Source organism: Montipora foliosa, chromosome 11 (assembly GCF_036669935.1).
Source record: "Montipora foliosa isolate CH-2021 chromosome 11, ASM3666993v2, whole genome shotgun sequence".
Lineage (NCBI taxonomy): Eukaryota > Metazoa > Cnidaria > Anthozoa > Scleractinia > Acroporidae > Montipora > Montipora foliosa.
In genome coordinates, this window is record NC_090879.1 from 48,354,263 (window position 1) to 48,370,926 (window position 16,664).

The 16,664-nt window shown below is 34.4% G+C and overlaps 1 protein-coding gene across 1 annotated transcript; it reads left to right on the forward strand.

The window, feature by feature from the left end:
- The first annotated feature begins 12,438 nt into the window (after positions 1-12,438).
- On the forward strand, positions 12,439-15,149 carry LOC137977304 (uncharacterized). Its single transcript, XM_068824544.1, has 2 exons — positions 12,439-12,964; positions 13,213-15,149. Exons 1-2 carry the CDS (start codon positions 12,439-12,441, stop codon positions 15,147-15,149), a joined length of 2,463 nt encoding a protein of 820 aa, XP_068680645.1.
- Positions 15,150-16,664: the final 1,515 nt, after the last annotated feature.

Below are 16,664 nucleotides of genomic sequence, written 5' to 3' on the forward strand. Positions count from 1 at the left end.
AAACTTTGGTTGGTCGCCATCCAAGACCAAACTCATCTCTGTGAAGGGGGCAAATGGTAAGGGATTCCCCCGCCTCGTCAAACAAACCAGCTCTATATAAGCAAAGTTTCCATTCCACCTCAACACCCGCGGGCGTGGTTTTGTAACAGCCTTTCAAATGATGTAAAACGTCTTATGAACAGGTCTTTAAAGGTAAAAGTGCTCTCTGGTCTTTGTACCGACCAGATACACCACACGCTTTCTTGGAATGTACTCTAAAAGAGCATTCAAAAGAAGCCATAGCAATATTGGGAGTGAAATTTGAGGCATGAAATTTGATACAAAATACAGCTGTTTGTTATCACAAGTGACACTCTGTCACGCAATTAATCGTTCCAGTTAAAACTGAGAAACAACAACACAAAAATGTTCCGCTGGTTTCAATTGGATAGAAAAGAAATTAAATATCTAAAATTTCGTTGCGGAGAAAAAAGTTGTTTTCATTGTTTGAACAAAATCCGAGACCGGATAGTAAAACAAGTCGGTAAAGTACTAAAATGCGTGGATGCGATGCCGCCAGCTGGCCGAGTCGTTGGATGACATGTGTTCAGCAAAATTGTTATGGTGTTGGAAATTCAAATGAAATGAAGCTTGGTTGTCAAACGAGCGAAGATTTTCAACTTCCAAGGCAATGATTTCTAAATGCTACTGCGGCCTCCAACGAAAACATTCGGGTTCGGGTACGACCAGCAGGTATGACGTTTGCAACTTTCCTTCGAATTAGTTATGTCAACTAGCTAACCGCAGCTTAAAAACTAAAAAGATAAGTAAGCTGGAGTTTCAAAATGTTTCATAACGATGTTTCGCTTCTCATTAAGTAAAGTTTCATTTATTATCATACAATTTCCACTCAATTCTTACAGTAATTCCTTGTCGACCTCATTTGCAAATTGTCACAAACTAGCATTAGTTGGATGCATAAAACAGTTCTCGAATAGAGTCCTTTACAGAGTTTTTGCTTTTTTAACTGAAATATAATTTCTTTGGCAAGCCTTAGATAGCTACAAATTCAACTGAAAAAACGCCGCATCTCTACAAACAACGAATTTTGAGACCCTACTGTTTAGATATGACTTGACTAGGGTGAATTGAAATTTATCTCCTGGCCACAAGAAATATACCACAGAAGTTTAGTCAACGTTGCTTTATTGTTAAGTGTTAGAACTATTCTATGTAGAAATATCATGCCATTTCCCGTTGTTTCTAGCTTGCAACAAGCTATCAAACATGATGTATATTTTCACCACAAATTTGAACACTTTTCATTGTCTGACAGTTTGATTGACATATCTTGTAAACAATAGACAGTAGAACCAAACTGTTGCACATGGTTCATGTACGAGTGATTTTGTACAAGTGTGCCAAGTTTCAGGAGAATCGGTGATGTGCACTGTAGACTTGCCTGCATGGTCCTCAGGTGGACTCCCACATCACAAATCAAAATGATTTTGAATGAACCTAAATATTTTTTAATTCATTATCAGACAGAGATTTTGCCCAAACAGCAAAAGCATATAAATCCATTTTACAGAAATTTATAGCAGTGCCATCAGTATGAACCTGACATCCAATAAATATTTCTTGAGCTGAACCTGTCAGAGTGGCAGAAATTGTTTCTGTTTTAATCGCACTGATTGATGTAACGCCTCTAAAGAGTTCTAGATTTGTCCCATTAATACGAATTGTCCAAACTTCGATATTACCAGAGAGATTCAGCAAAGAAGGAATGTTAAGTCTGCCATTTGACGATGAACCAAAATCGACATAGACTGTACCATCTCCCCAACTTCAAATCAAGTTGTTTTTTTATGACAACATGGTTATCTTCCGTAGCAGCCTTTACGATGAGATTTTTTTCAGATTCTATATGTCCATTGTCATTTATTAAAAGTTGAGCTTCGTCTGTGATATCTTCGTCAGAGTGATAGTCAATAGTATATTCGATTTTGTCACCATTATCATCAAGAACATAAGTACCATCTAATTCTTTCACATAGAGTGTCATATATATACATCATATTATTTAATTGAATGTTTTGTGTTTATTCTTGAATTTGAATACTTTAACAACATTGTCTCCAAATTGTATACGTATGTTATCTACATTTTTAAATAATCGATTGATATTTACTGTTATGATTCTATTGGTTGAAAAATTCAGATTGTAAGTAAATATTTTATCCCCTTGAACGATTAAAATGTGATTGCTGGATGATAAATAAGTTGATTGAGGAAAAATCTTTATTGAAAATGATATGTATTGAATCAAAATTTAAAAGCGCATGTAGTGGATTTTGAAATTCGCATCTGACTGATGATGTCAATGTCCTGCCCCATATATAAGATGGTAAAATACTGTCACTTATTGATGCAGACAAACCCAAAATCTTATTACCATTCATTTCTATGGGTACATGCATTTGAAATTTATTCTTTGCAACCTCATAAGCTTTTTCATAATCATAGATAGTGAAATCGAGATTGTTTTTTGCTTCACCTTTTATGCCGTAAATTAGAACATACGGAGGCAATAGACTGGGGCTAAGGTTGTCATAAGTACTTTCAAGAGTAACATACAACCTTCTTTGGATTTGTTTAGAAGTACCATCAGGGCTCAAATTTAAAATGCTTCGATAATCGAATTGTTGTCTTTCGAATTGTACATTAAATCTATTGAATTCTGTATCATATCTGCCATCTTTTTCGAAATATGTTTCAATACAAACAGTATAATGGTCACTGAAATCGTCGCGTATCATTTTGAATAAATTGAAATCGAATTGTCCCCTGAATAAATTACTTCCGTCATTTGTTTTTTGAACTTTCATAGTAAATGCCTTCTTGTTCGTTTTATGAGGTGAGTCATTATAGGTGATTAAATTAACATCCTGAATACCGAAATCTTCTGTAAATTCTCCATCATCCATAGCGTATGCCAAAACGTTCTTTCGATTTTCGTGTGTGCTTATATGACTCTCCGCTATTTTTTGGTCTGTATATTCATTGTTATTGGTACTAGTGGTTGCAATAGCATCATTCACTTGCTTCAAAGTTATAGCATCTTGATTATGTGTCGCATTTTTACATTTTTTATTTGTTCGTCATTCATGTCAAGATTTCCAGTCATTTTGGAGGATCCGTCTAAACGAAGTGAATTTAAAAATAATCGATCAACGTAACCTTTTCCAGTGGCATCATTTATACCTGTCGGATCAGCAAGATTGACAATCTTTTTTCGTGACATATTTAAATTTCCAGTCATTTCTTGAGTACCGTCTCTTTTTAAATAATTAGCAAGCTCAGTGTTGTCTGCTTTCAGACTGAATTGCGTGTCTACATAAGCTTTGTTGGCACCATCTTTTAAATCGACAGGATCGGACATATTCACTATTTTTTTATTGACAGCATTAATCGTTGCTTGGTCTTTTCTTACCAATCTGCCATCAGCAAAAGAACGTGTTATCAGTTGATTTGCATTCGTGTTAGAACCGATGTTATACAGTCGTTTACCGTTGCAATCGATGTCTTGGTTAGATCCTGTCTTGAAAAAATTAATGTTGAAGTGACCGATGTTCATGGCGTCATAACTATTCGATCTTGGATCGGCAAGATTTTCAACTGTGTGTCTGCCCATTTGAAGATTACCGGTCATCACAACTTCACCGTTTTTTTTAAAATAATCGTCAAGTTGAGTATTGTTTGCTTTGAGATCAAGTTGTTTTCTATTTGTGGCATCATATTGCGAAACACCGTCAGATAACCCTGTGATTTTTTGATTTTGCATATCAATTGGATTTTGTGCTTCAATGTTCCCAGTGTTAGTATTCAGATCGACATAGAAGGCTTCAAGTTGTAGATGTGTTAATGCATCAGCTTTATTATGTCTTCCAGCTGCCACATTTTCAATACGTCGATTATCCATATCGAGGGCTCCTGACATCTTATTACTACCGTCTAGTTTTAATGTCTTATTGACCTCCCCATCGACATAACTTTTTGTACTGGCGTCAGTATTTGCTTGCGTTTGTCCTACATTGGTTAATCTTTTGGTTTCGATGTTGTAATTTCCATCACCATTGACCGAATATCGAATTCCTGGGGGTCCTTGAGGACCAGGAAGCCCAGGTAAACCGGTTCCTGTTTTTATGTGAGCAACATGATCAGGTCCCTGTTTGTCGTTAAATATTCCCATATACTATAATATTAGATATTTCCGTAAAAATTCCTTTTTACTAGTTTCTTTGGTTTGTCTACGTATAAAAATGAATATGGTTTGTTTGTCGCTTTCTCATATGAGTTTTTTGTTACATTTAACTCTCTCGATATCATGTTTCTCTCATTATTGCTTGGAAATTCATAGACGACATAATGACTACAATTGAGTCTGATGTCTTTTGGCGTCCTGTAAAAACTCTGACTAAGGTATATCACAGAACAATTCTTATGTCTTCCTTGAATGAAATAGTCAATCAATGGTTTCTGATTTTTGTCGCAAATGAAATCGTCAAAGATCACTATTTTTTGAGAGTCACTGTCCAGACTGTCAACCGGTTTGATTTCGTCATTGTTGTAATGTATAATATCATAACCAACTTGTCTACTGATGTCGTTCATTGCTTCAATCATGTGCTTGTATTTTTCTTGTTCAAGATTTTTGCCATACAAATGGATTTGATCATAATAAACCAGCGGTTTCATTAGCATGTGATATAGTAAATTAGTCTTGCCAGATCCCGAATTGCCGCAGATCAGCATTCTAAACGGTTTATCAGGCATATATTTTAAAGGTTGTTTGAAATTTGTGTTTTCATCCTCTTGAAAATCATAATTTGGTATTTCCATATATAATAGGTTAGATAAGTTCAGATAAGTTTAGTTAAGTTATGTAATTGATATATATACATGGACATTAAACAGTTTGAAAAGATCAGTAATGCGAAAATTGTAGCTGGTAAAAAAACCAGAGATGTTAGAAATATGTTAAAACAGTATAAGGAGGAAAAACAAGATGCTTTTGAAGGAGTATCAGAAATCTACAAACCATTAATTGACACTCAAAAAAGTGTGAAAGAAACCATCGATGAAAAACAGGATCAATTGATTGTACAACTTCAAAACAACCAAAAAACATTGTCCAGTGGTTTGGACAATTTAATTTTATACAATCAATTAGCTCAGCAGGTTGCACCGGAGGTTAAACAAATTGAATATCAACCATCGACGTCGTCGACACCAGCAATAACCATATCAGAACCAACAGAACCAAAGAAAACCAAATTAAAAGCACCAAATATAGATAATGGGTTTGATCCTGACGATGTTGAAACCCTTGAAAAATACGATCTATATATACCCTCCGAAGTGTTCAAACGTGCTGTGAATGGTTCTATTGATATCAACGATTATAATCTAGAACTAAGCAAAATTAGAAGAAAACTTTCTGCTGAAAAAGGTAGACTTTCACAAAGAAGTGTCAAAGAAAAGAATGCTGAAAAAATCAAAGATGTGACGAAAGATTTGAATGTTTTGCAAAAGTACAGCAATAGAATAAATGTGATTCCTGAGGGTTTAAAAACCATGCAAACTGGAGAGGGATTTTATACACAAAGAAAGAGAAATGCTTACAAGGTCGATAAAAATGGTATTTACGGTGGGTTGATAATCGATCTTCCAAAATTATTTGGTCAATTGAGGATGGTTGCTCACAAGGACGGTAAAAAGGTGTATGATAAACAAGCTGATTTTGACACAATAGATTTATTCACAAAGAGATACACTAGTGGAAAGAAGTATTCACCGTTGTCTAGAGAAATATTCAATGACATAAACACTTTATCTGAGATTCCAATCCATCGGACTAGCAATAAATTCAAGAAATTAGGTTCTGGTGTTATTTATTATAATAATCCCGAAGATCTCTTGTCAAGATTGGAACTGCTTGGAGGATCTATTCTAGCTGGTAATAATGCAGTTAAAAATGAGTTCACACAGGAAGCTCATGCATTAAATAAAATTGGTATCGTAAGCAATGATCAACTGAATGATTTATTGAGAGAATATGTAATCTAATATATATACATGGAAGATAGAACGATATATGTTTCATCCGTCAATAGAGAAACAATTGGTAAAAGTGAACCACATGATTTTAAAATCAAACTAAGGGAAACACTTCGTCTTGATCGTAACATGCACCATGAAATAGCGGTTGACACTCTTATCATGACATACAGTTGGCATAACATCGCTGATGATTTTGGAAATAATAAAATCAAATATTCCACAGATAGTGGTAGTACATGGAAAACGGTTACCTTTCAAAATGGAATGTACAGTTATTCAGATATAAATGATTATTTACATGAAAGCATGGTTGGAAATGGAGATAAAGCTGATGATAATGGAATTTTTAGTATCAATATATTATTTGTTTTGTCGACTTACAAGGTTGTTATCGAACTGACAACCAATTATCAGGTCGATTTCAGAAACACAGATTTTGCTGATCTGTTAGGATTCGACAAAAAAATAGTCTTGGCGACTGAATATGGGGCAAGGCTGCCCAATATCACACGATCAGTTGATAAAATAAATGTTCATTCTGACATCGTCGAAAATTCAATTGTCAGTGGTTCAGACGATAATCTATTATGTGTAATTCCGACAGACAATTTAACTCGGAGTTATAGTTTTAAGTTTGAGCCTAGAAGACTTTTGTTCAATGAAGTGTCAAGAACGAATATCAATGAAATCAGATTTTATTTGACAGATTCACTTTTACGACCTATAAATTTGAATGGTATTGATTGGTTTATGACTCTGATTTTGAGGTCAAGATCGAGAACAATTGTGTAATGTATTATTATTATGAATCGAAACTTGTACAAGAAAAGATACGATCCTGATATGGGTATGTATGTCAAGAAACATATTTATGGCGAAGGAATAGCTGATATTTTGAAGACAATAGGCAGTAAAATATTCAACAAAACGGTGAAGGAAGGTATTAAAAAAGGATCTGAAAAAGCCATTGCATCTGCAGTCGAAAAATCAGGCAATTATGCTTCTAAAAAGGCTGGCGAAAAAATAGTACAATTGTTAAGCAAAAAGAACAAGGAACCTGTATTCGGTTTAATGACAGAAACGAAATCGATCAATCCAAGACAGTTATCACAATATGAAATAAACGAAAGAGTGAATAATATCTTATCAGGTGGAAAATTGAGAAGAAAAGTCAAATTTATATAATGTATTATTATAATGAATTCTTTTAGAAATCCAAAATACGTAGAAAGATATGAAGACGTTGTCTTTGAGCCTGAAACAGCTCTAGTTACAGCTCTCGATGCTAACCAAAAAAAAGAAGGACATAGATTTGTAGCCGACAATACAGGCGAAGTGACACCTTTCGACTGGTATAATGCACGAATTTCTCTTGATTTCAAAGTTGTTTTAGCAGCTGATGGAGGCGCTATTACTGTCGATGATCATAATGGAATAGTCAATAGTTCGCATAGTTTCATAAAGCATCTTGACATCAAATTTAACGGAAAAAAAGTGTATGATTGTGATAATGCAAACCATGCTACCAATATTAAAAATTTATTAGAGTATAGCCCAGGTTATGCAAACAGTACAGCCACACTTTATCTGGACACAAACAGACATGCTGAAGAGAGACCAGCACAAGCGAATTACAACAAAGGTTTTGCTTTGAGAAAGGCTCAATTGGGTACTTCTAACACAGTTTCGACAGAAATATCTCTCAATCGTTTTTCTTATTTCGAAGCTCTTCAAGACCAACTGACACTGAATGGCAGAAAAGAGATAAGTATTGATATCGAATCAGATGCAAATCTGGTTTGGCAGGCAGGTGCTGCTTGTAGAATTGTAATAACTAGGATGCAGTTAGTTGTGCCTAGAATAACTTTTAATTCTGAAGGATAAACACTGTATCTGGATAGATTTGTCAAAAAAGAATCTCAGAAATGGTCTTATTTGAAGGAACAGATTTATAGATCAGACTCAACCCGGCAGAGAGTCGGAACTTTCAAAATCAGCTCAGGGATTAATAAACCTAGACATGTTTTCGTATACATCAGTAATGATGCGAATGATGAATTTCAGACTGCAAATCCTTTTTTATATAACACATTCAGCGTAGCAAATGCAAGAACTCTTACAAGTTGCCACTTAGTCCTAGGAAATGGAAACGACTATCCTGAGGTAAATTACAGTCCAGCAACAGATTTGACAAGAGTGTACAGAGATATACTTAAATACGTTCATAAAAACAATGAATACAGCGAAGGCACACTGTTGAACAGAAACAATTTTAGCACAATATTTCCATTTTTGTATTTTGATCTAACCAAACAGAAACTAGATATACGAGACGGTACAACAAAACTGACTTTCAAGTATGAATTGTCTGCTGGAACTAATGCAGACTACAGTGTATATGCTCTAGTTCTTAATGAGGAGGATGCCGAAGTAATCAACAAAAACGGTAAATTGATGTTTCGTTAAGAGATGACTGATTTTTAAACATATTCATTTCATGAAGATGGAATATTATGTAACATATATTATATTCAATTAATGACAACAAAATATCATTCTTATGGTGTAAAATTAAGTGAAGGACAATTGAAAAAGCTCGCAAAAGCGTATTCAACTAAATCGCCAATAACTCTACGATTATCAAGAGACGAACTGAGCGGTTCAGACGAATTAATGCTTACAAAAACACAACTGAAAAAAATACAAAAAGCAATGAAAAATGGCGTCGGAGTAGACATTAAGATCAGCAAAGCTCAAATACAAAATGCTGTAAGACACGGTGGTTCTCTTTGGAGCACTCTAGCTGGTTTATCTTCAAGAGTGCTACCAATGGTAATGCCATTAGCCAAAAAGGTTGCTGGTGCTGTTTCAGGATTAGCTAGCCTGGGTATTGACAAATTATTTGGAGGCGCAGTCATAATACCTAGTTCAAAGGTTAACAAACTGATTCCATACAAAGATCATTTAACTGCTACTCAAAAGAAAAACATATTACAAGCGCTCCAAACAGGTTCCGGAATGCATTTCAAACCTACTCAAAAACAGATTGGAAGTGGTATTTGGAGTATCCTCGCATCTATCGGAATACGTATGGTGCTAAATGCTTAGACCGGTAAAGGACTTCAGGTCGATCATTATGACATACCAAGAAATTCTGTTTATACCCCAAGAAGAAGAGGTGGTAAAGGACTACAAGTCGATCCACCTCCTCCTTTTTACGGAACTTGGGAAAATCCAATTGGTATGGGGCTGAAGCCAAAAAAAAGACAAAAAAAAAAAGACCTTAAACAAAAAAAAAGGTTCAGGATTGCTTCTCGGGAAGAACAGCCCATTCAATTCAATCCCAATTCTAGGAGCTCTGCTGTAATGAAATTCATAGACAAACCGCTCAGCAATTTCGATCAGATCAATTGGGTGAAGCAATTGGGAATAAAACATTTCAGGGGTGTTTTCAGCAGAGACAGATTACCTGATAAAATAAATCACAAAGAAGTAGGAATTGTCAATCTTGACACACATATAGGTCCTGGAACTCATTGGGTTTGTTATCGTAACATTGACAATCATTTATGTGAATACTTCGACAGTTTCGGTTTAATAATGCCTGATGAAATACAATCATATCTGCCAACCAGTGGTGAAAAATTGATTTATTCTTCTGATGAAATTCAAGAGAGGGATTCTGTTTTATGCGGTTACTGGTGTCTATACTATCTATTGGAAAGACAAAGAGGCAGATCGATCCTTGATGTCATACATAATTCCAAGTTCAGTGCAACAGACAAATCAGTGAACCATGCATTCATAATTCATTATTTCAAAAATATATAATGTATGAATATACATGAAATCTTATTGTGTGAAACAAAAGAAAGTAACTGAATGTGTTGAACCTTCAGGTTACAAAACAACTAAAAATGGTAGACTAATGTTTTATTGCACTTGCTCCGAATGCCACATTAAAAAGACCAAATTTGTTAAAAAAGAAAAAGTGATACAGGGAAACGGGCTAGCCCGTCTCAAATGGGCGGGCTTTTAAGTGAAATAATTTTGAAGGACAGTTTAAAAGGATTATATAATCTCGGTAAATATGGTGCTTCTAAGGCTATCAAATCAGATTTTGCTAAACAAAAAATAAAAGGTATGGCTAGCAAATATCTAGATGAAGCTTTGGATAGTTTGACATCTGATTTATCAAAAAAACTGGATCCTTTGCATAATGGCGGTGCTCTTGATATTCACAAAGCTATTGGTAAATTGCCAAAACCAAAAAGCGGATGGACCCTGCCCGGTCATCATTACACGGGCCCTTATAACCCTCTAGAAGATCAACTAAAGTATGACCCAAAAACAGGTCAAATATTAGAAATATATGATATGCCCACTGGAAAAACGGATGCTATAGCAATGCAGCACGACGTTGATTATTCAGTATGTAAGGATGACAAAAAATGTAAAAACAAAGCAGACCGAAAAATGGTACAAGCTTTGGATAACGTACCATACAATGAAAGACAATGGGGACATTGGTTGGCGAGAAATGCCATAGATATGAAGCAAAAGTTCCAAAAAACGGAAAAAGCCGTCGGGTAAAGAAAACTGGCAAGAAAAATTAGCAGATGAGTTACATGCACCCATAAAACGTAATTTTACTCGGCGGCGTGTAATCACAAATCATATTGATGAAATATGGGCAAGTGATCTGGTTGAAATGCAAAAATTCAGCAAATGGAATAAAGGTTATCGGTATCTTCTTATGGTTATTGATGTCTTTAGCAAATATGGTTGGATTGTCCCATTAAAGAATAAAAAGGGTGAAAGTGTTACAAAGGCATTCAGTGAAATATTCAAGGAAGGCAGAAAACAGCAATATTTGTGGGTTGATAAGGGAAAGGAGTTCTATAACAAACACTTGAAAGACTTGCTTGACAAAAATGGGATACATATGTACTCCACTGAAAATGAGGAGAAATCCTCGGTAGTTGAAAGGTGGAATAGAACAATTAAATCCAAAATGTGGAAACAGTTCACTGTTCAAGGTAATACACAGTATTTAGACATGCTACCTAAAATGTTGAAACAGTATAATAATACAAAACATTCAAGCACAAAGATGACACCCGTTGAAGCATCTAATAAAAGGAATGAAGGAACCGTTTACTTCAATTTGTATGGTGATACAGAAACATTGAAACAGAAACCTAAATTCAAAACAGGTGATAAGGTTCGAATATCCAAGTATAAACGAAATGTGTTTGACAAGGGTTATACACCAAATTGGACAGAAGAAGTGTTTACAGTTGATAAGATCCGATATACTAATCCAATAACATACAAACTAAAAGATCTCAGAGGTGAAGATATTCAAGGAAGTTTTTATCAACCTGAATTATTAAAAGCAATACAGGATGTTTTTCGTATTGACAAAGTCATTCGGAGGGATTATAAGAAGAAACAAGCTTTGGTAAAGTGGAAAGGATATAGTGATGATTTTAATAGTTGGATACCATTAAAAGATATTGAAAATATATAAAACATTTAAACCTAAGTTATGTAACATATAGTAATAGTACTACAGCTCGACTGCCTTTGCTCATGTAGCCAAAAATATTTAATTGTTTCTGGCTACATTCAAACGCACGTGTAAAATCGATTTAAAAAATAAAATATACAGGTATATTATTGTACCGATATAAAATGGAACTTCAAAAGACAAATTACATAAATGACACACTATAATAATAATATGAACAAGAGCGATCTTAAAAAGCTCAGTAAATCAGAACTAATCAGATTGCTATTAAAGCAACAAAATAATAAACCAGTACCAGCACCAAGGACTGTAAAACCAATTAGACCAATCCCATCATCTCGTGAGAGTGTGAATCAAATGGTTCAAGATTATGAAAAAAACATAATTCTTCCACCATTAGAGTTTAGGGATAAACCAGTACCAGCACGAAGGACTGTAAAACCAATTAGACCAATCCCATCATCACGTAAGAGTGTGAATCAAATGGTTCAAGATTATGAAAAAAACATAATTCTTCCACCATTAGAGTTTAGGGATAAACAAGTACCAGCACCAAGAACCAAAAAACCAGTGCCAGCACCAAGAACCAAAAGACCAGTGCCAGCACCAAGAACCAAAATAGAGCAAACAGACAAAGCTCTGAAAGGGTTCACAAAGTCTTAGGAGATAAACATCAAAAATAAAAAAACCCACTTGTGCAACTGCAAAACACAAGAAAGGCTGTTGCTAACCATATTGAAAACATATTAATATCAATGAAAGGACTAAAATTCGTTGAAACGCTTAAGGTAACATTTACAAAAATGTCAAATGGAGAAATAGTGTATAAGACCGCATATTTCAACAGTCCAGCTCAAACTATCATAAATAACACAGAAATAGACAAATCCCTTGAAGTATCAAAACAAGGCATACTAAATAAGATTGCAGTTTGGATTTCAGAGGGATCTGGTTGGACTGTTGAATCAGTTGAAAACCATTATCTCAATATCGTAAAATATGAACCAATCAAAGGATCATCATACATTAAACTACCACATGAACTCAGAAACAGTTCTCAAAGTTTAATAAACATAAAAAACAGTGACAATGAATGTTTTAGATGGTGCCATATTCGACATCTTAATCCTCAAGACAAAAATCCTCAAAGAATAAAAAAATCAGATAAAGCATTCATTGAAAATTTAAATTATTCAGGAATTGAATTTCCAGTGACTACCAAACAGTACAACAAAATAGAAAAACATAATGAGATCAACATCAATGTATTTGGTTATGAAGAAAAACAAAGATATCCCATTTATGTATCAAAAGAAAAGTATGAAGATTGTATGAATCTGCTTCTTATAACAGAAAATGAAAACAAGCACTATGTATTAATCAAAGATTTCAACAAGTTTATGTACAATCAAACAAAGCACAAAGAGAGGAAACATTTTTGCATGCATTGTCTTCAGTGTTTCAGTTCTGAAAGAGTATTAACTGATCATAAAGAAAACTGTATACAAGTAAATAGCACACAAGCGATAAAAATGCCTGACAAAAATAACTTCCTGTACCATTTGTAATATATGCAGATTTTGAAGCCATCACAGCAAAAATACATGGTTGCCAACCAAACAACAACAAATCATTTACTGAAGCTTATCAGAAGCATACAGACTGTGGTTATGGATACAAGGTCGTTTGTTGTCATGACGACAAATACACGAAACCAGTACAAATTTACAGAGGTGAAAAAGCCGTTTACAAATTTATGGAAGCTATGCTAGAGGAAGTTAAATATTGTAAGAAGGTTATGAAAAAAGAATTCAACAAACCATTAAGAATGACAAGAGATAATGAAAAAGAATTTCAAAAAGCTGATAAATGCCATATATGTGAGAAAGAATACAATAAAACTGATGTAAGAGTAACAGATCACTGCCATGTGACTGGTCAGTACAGAGGATCCGCACATCAAGATTGTAACCTAAATTTCAGATTGACTGAGAAAATACCAGTTATATTTCACAATCTCCGTGGGTATGACAGTCATTTTATAATGCAAGAGATTGGTGAAATAGTCAAAGAGCATAAATATACAAATAAGAAAGGTAAAAAGTGCCAAATGAATATCAATGCCATACCAAACGACATGGAAAAGTATATGGCTTTCATGCTTGGTAATCATCTGACCTTTATTGATAGTTTTCAATTTATGAGCTCAAGTCTTGATAAACTGGTGAGCAACCTACCAAAAGAAGCATTAATGTATACTTCTCAAAAATTCAAAGGTAAAGAGCTTCATTTAATGTCTCAAAAAGGAGTATATCCATACGACTTCATGGATAGCTTTGATAAATTCAATGAAAAGCTATCACCAAAAGAAGAATTTTACAGTATATTAAATGATGAGGATATAACAGATGATCAATACAAACATGCTCAAAATGTATCGAACACTTTTAATCTGAAAAATATGGGAGAGTACCATGACTTATATCTTAAATCTGACATCCTTCTATTAGCTGATGTGTTTGAAAACTTTAGGAGAACATGCTTAGAATACTATAAACTAGATCCATGTCATTACTTTAGTAGTCCTGGTTTTAGTTGGGATAGTATGTTACAAATGACTAACATTAAATTAGAACTTATGACTGATGTGGATATGTTTCAATTCATTGAAAAAGGAATGCGTGGTGGAATAAGCTATATTGCCAACCGGTATGGAAAAGCAAACAATAAATACATGAAAACATATGATGAAAAGGCGCCCTCAAAGTATATCATGTATCTTGATGCTAACAATCTGTATGGTTGGGCAATGAGTCAATACCTTCCAACTGGTGGTTTTAAATGGATGACAGAAAATCAGATTGATAAGATAAACTTAGCCAAGTACACAGAAGAGAGCAAGAAAGGTTTAATACTAGAAGTAGACCTAGCATATCCTGAACAGTTGCATGATCTTCATAATGAATATCCACTAGGACCGGAAAAAGTAAAAGTAAAAGTAACAAAAAACATGCTATCAGAATATTGCAAAAAAATAGCGGTTAAATATCGAATATCAACTAGTTTAGTTTATAAACTGACACCTACATTAAGCAATAAAGAAAAGTATGTTCTTCATTACAAAAACCTACAATTGTACACTGATCTTGGTTTGAAAATAACTAAAGTCCATCAAATACTAGAGTTCAATCAGTCCGCATGGTTGAAGGAGTACATTGACTTTAACACCGATAAAAGAACAAATGCCAAAAATGCTTTTGAAAAAGATTTCTTTAAACTTATGAATAATTCCGTATTTGGGAAAACAATGGAAAATTTACGTAAGCGTGTTGATGTAAGATTAGTGACTGATGAAAAGAAATTAATGAAAATGACAAGTAAACCAACATATGTTAGCAGTAAGATATGCAATGAAAACCTTGTAGCTGTTCATAAGATAAAAGAAACATTGTTATTAAACAGACCTGCTTATGTTGGTATGATTTCAGCGACTGATCTCCCCTTCTTCTCATGAGAAATCATTTTTTTATACTCTTCTAAAACTTGTATTTGTAATGTTACATCTCTTTCTTGCTTCAGCACATTAACTGTATCCAAATTTCCAATAGCTTGCGGCATGTTGAAGGAAAACCCCTGATTTGATCCCATAAAACTTTCAATAGTATAAATAGAATCCTGTATATTTTGAACATAATTTTCATGTCGACGAGTAGCTTCATCAATACTCAAAGGCATCTTCAATGTTGTGAATCAAAAGACAACCAAGTCTTACCAAAATGCTTAAACTTCTGATATTTTTATCAGAAAATTGCAAACGAGATACAATTCTGATTGGTTGAGATAATCATATGACCATCTAATGATGACTAATGTTCCTGGGGGAACCCCCATTTTTATGACATCATCGACTTCCTGTTTTTTGAAAATTAACACAATTAAACAAGCATGCGTAACCATTTTGAAAAAACATATAGATTTCCAAAATACGGAACAATTTCGCTTTGCCATGGCATAAAACCACAAAATAAAAAATTTAAAAAACATATAGATTTCCAAAATACAGAATCAAAAATACGAGACCAAAAAATTGAAAGCCATTAAATGGAAAGTAGTATGGAGTTGGGTTGGTATGAGAACATTTTTGCAAAAATGTGCTCGTACCCCCAACTCCTATACCACTATGAACACTAGTTCATTTTAATTGGTACTTGTTCAAAATAATTGGGACTAATCCCTGTTATCGGTTATCGGCGGTTATCAAGCATTAGGGCCAATTAGCATCAAGCTCATCTCTCTCAGACAGTTCTGATAACATTATCGAATAATGTTTTTGTTAGAACCAATGATAAGTGTGTTATTCAATAACACGATAATGCCGGATGACTACTCCAGTTTCAGTGGATATCATTATTTGTATTCACCAATGGTGTCGCTTCATTGTGAAACAGAGGAAGTGAGTCGGCTCGTATGTTGCATCCTCTCTCATTTGTTAAAACACTTAAATAAGTACGCGTACTTCTCTTTTAATTTAAAATACAACATTCGAAATCCCTCAAATCTTCGGAAGGAACATTAACAGTCACTTCTAATTGTTTTTTGCAAAACGAGTGGCCATCAAAAGGTGTTCGTTTGACAAAGGCCTGGTGATTGTCTTTGCATCGAAACCGCAGGAAAGGTAATTAAGCCCAGAACCGCGACACATTCCGGCACGCAAAGGTCAAACAGCCGCAAATTTTCTTGCTCCGTATTGTTAGGCCCACAAGAAAATATTGATGGCATCTGAAAATGAATGAAGGAAGAAATGATCGTACTTTCACTTGAGAATTTGGGACGTTGATCATGTCGGTGATTGACCGACGTTCCTACGTGTCCCGATTCAACTAACATTGAACTATCCAATCGAATACGTGTTATTCGATAACAGAATAACTTAGAGAATAACGTTATTCTGCGTTTCCAATAAGAACCTTCTACACATACCAAAGCCAGATGCATTACACGGAAACGATTGATGCAGTTTAGCCTTTGA

Coding starts and splice junctions, on each gene's coding strand:
- LOC137977304 (XM_068824544.1), top strand. CDS start 12,439: ATGTCAAATGGAGAAATAGTGTATAAGACCGCATATTTCAACAGTCCA. Junction 12,965..13,212: donor AAAAGAAAAGTATGAAGATT/GTATGAATCTGC, acceptor TAATATATGCAG/ATTTTGAAGCCATCACAGCA.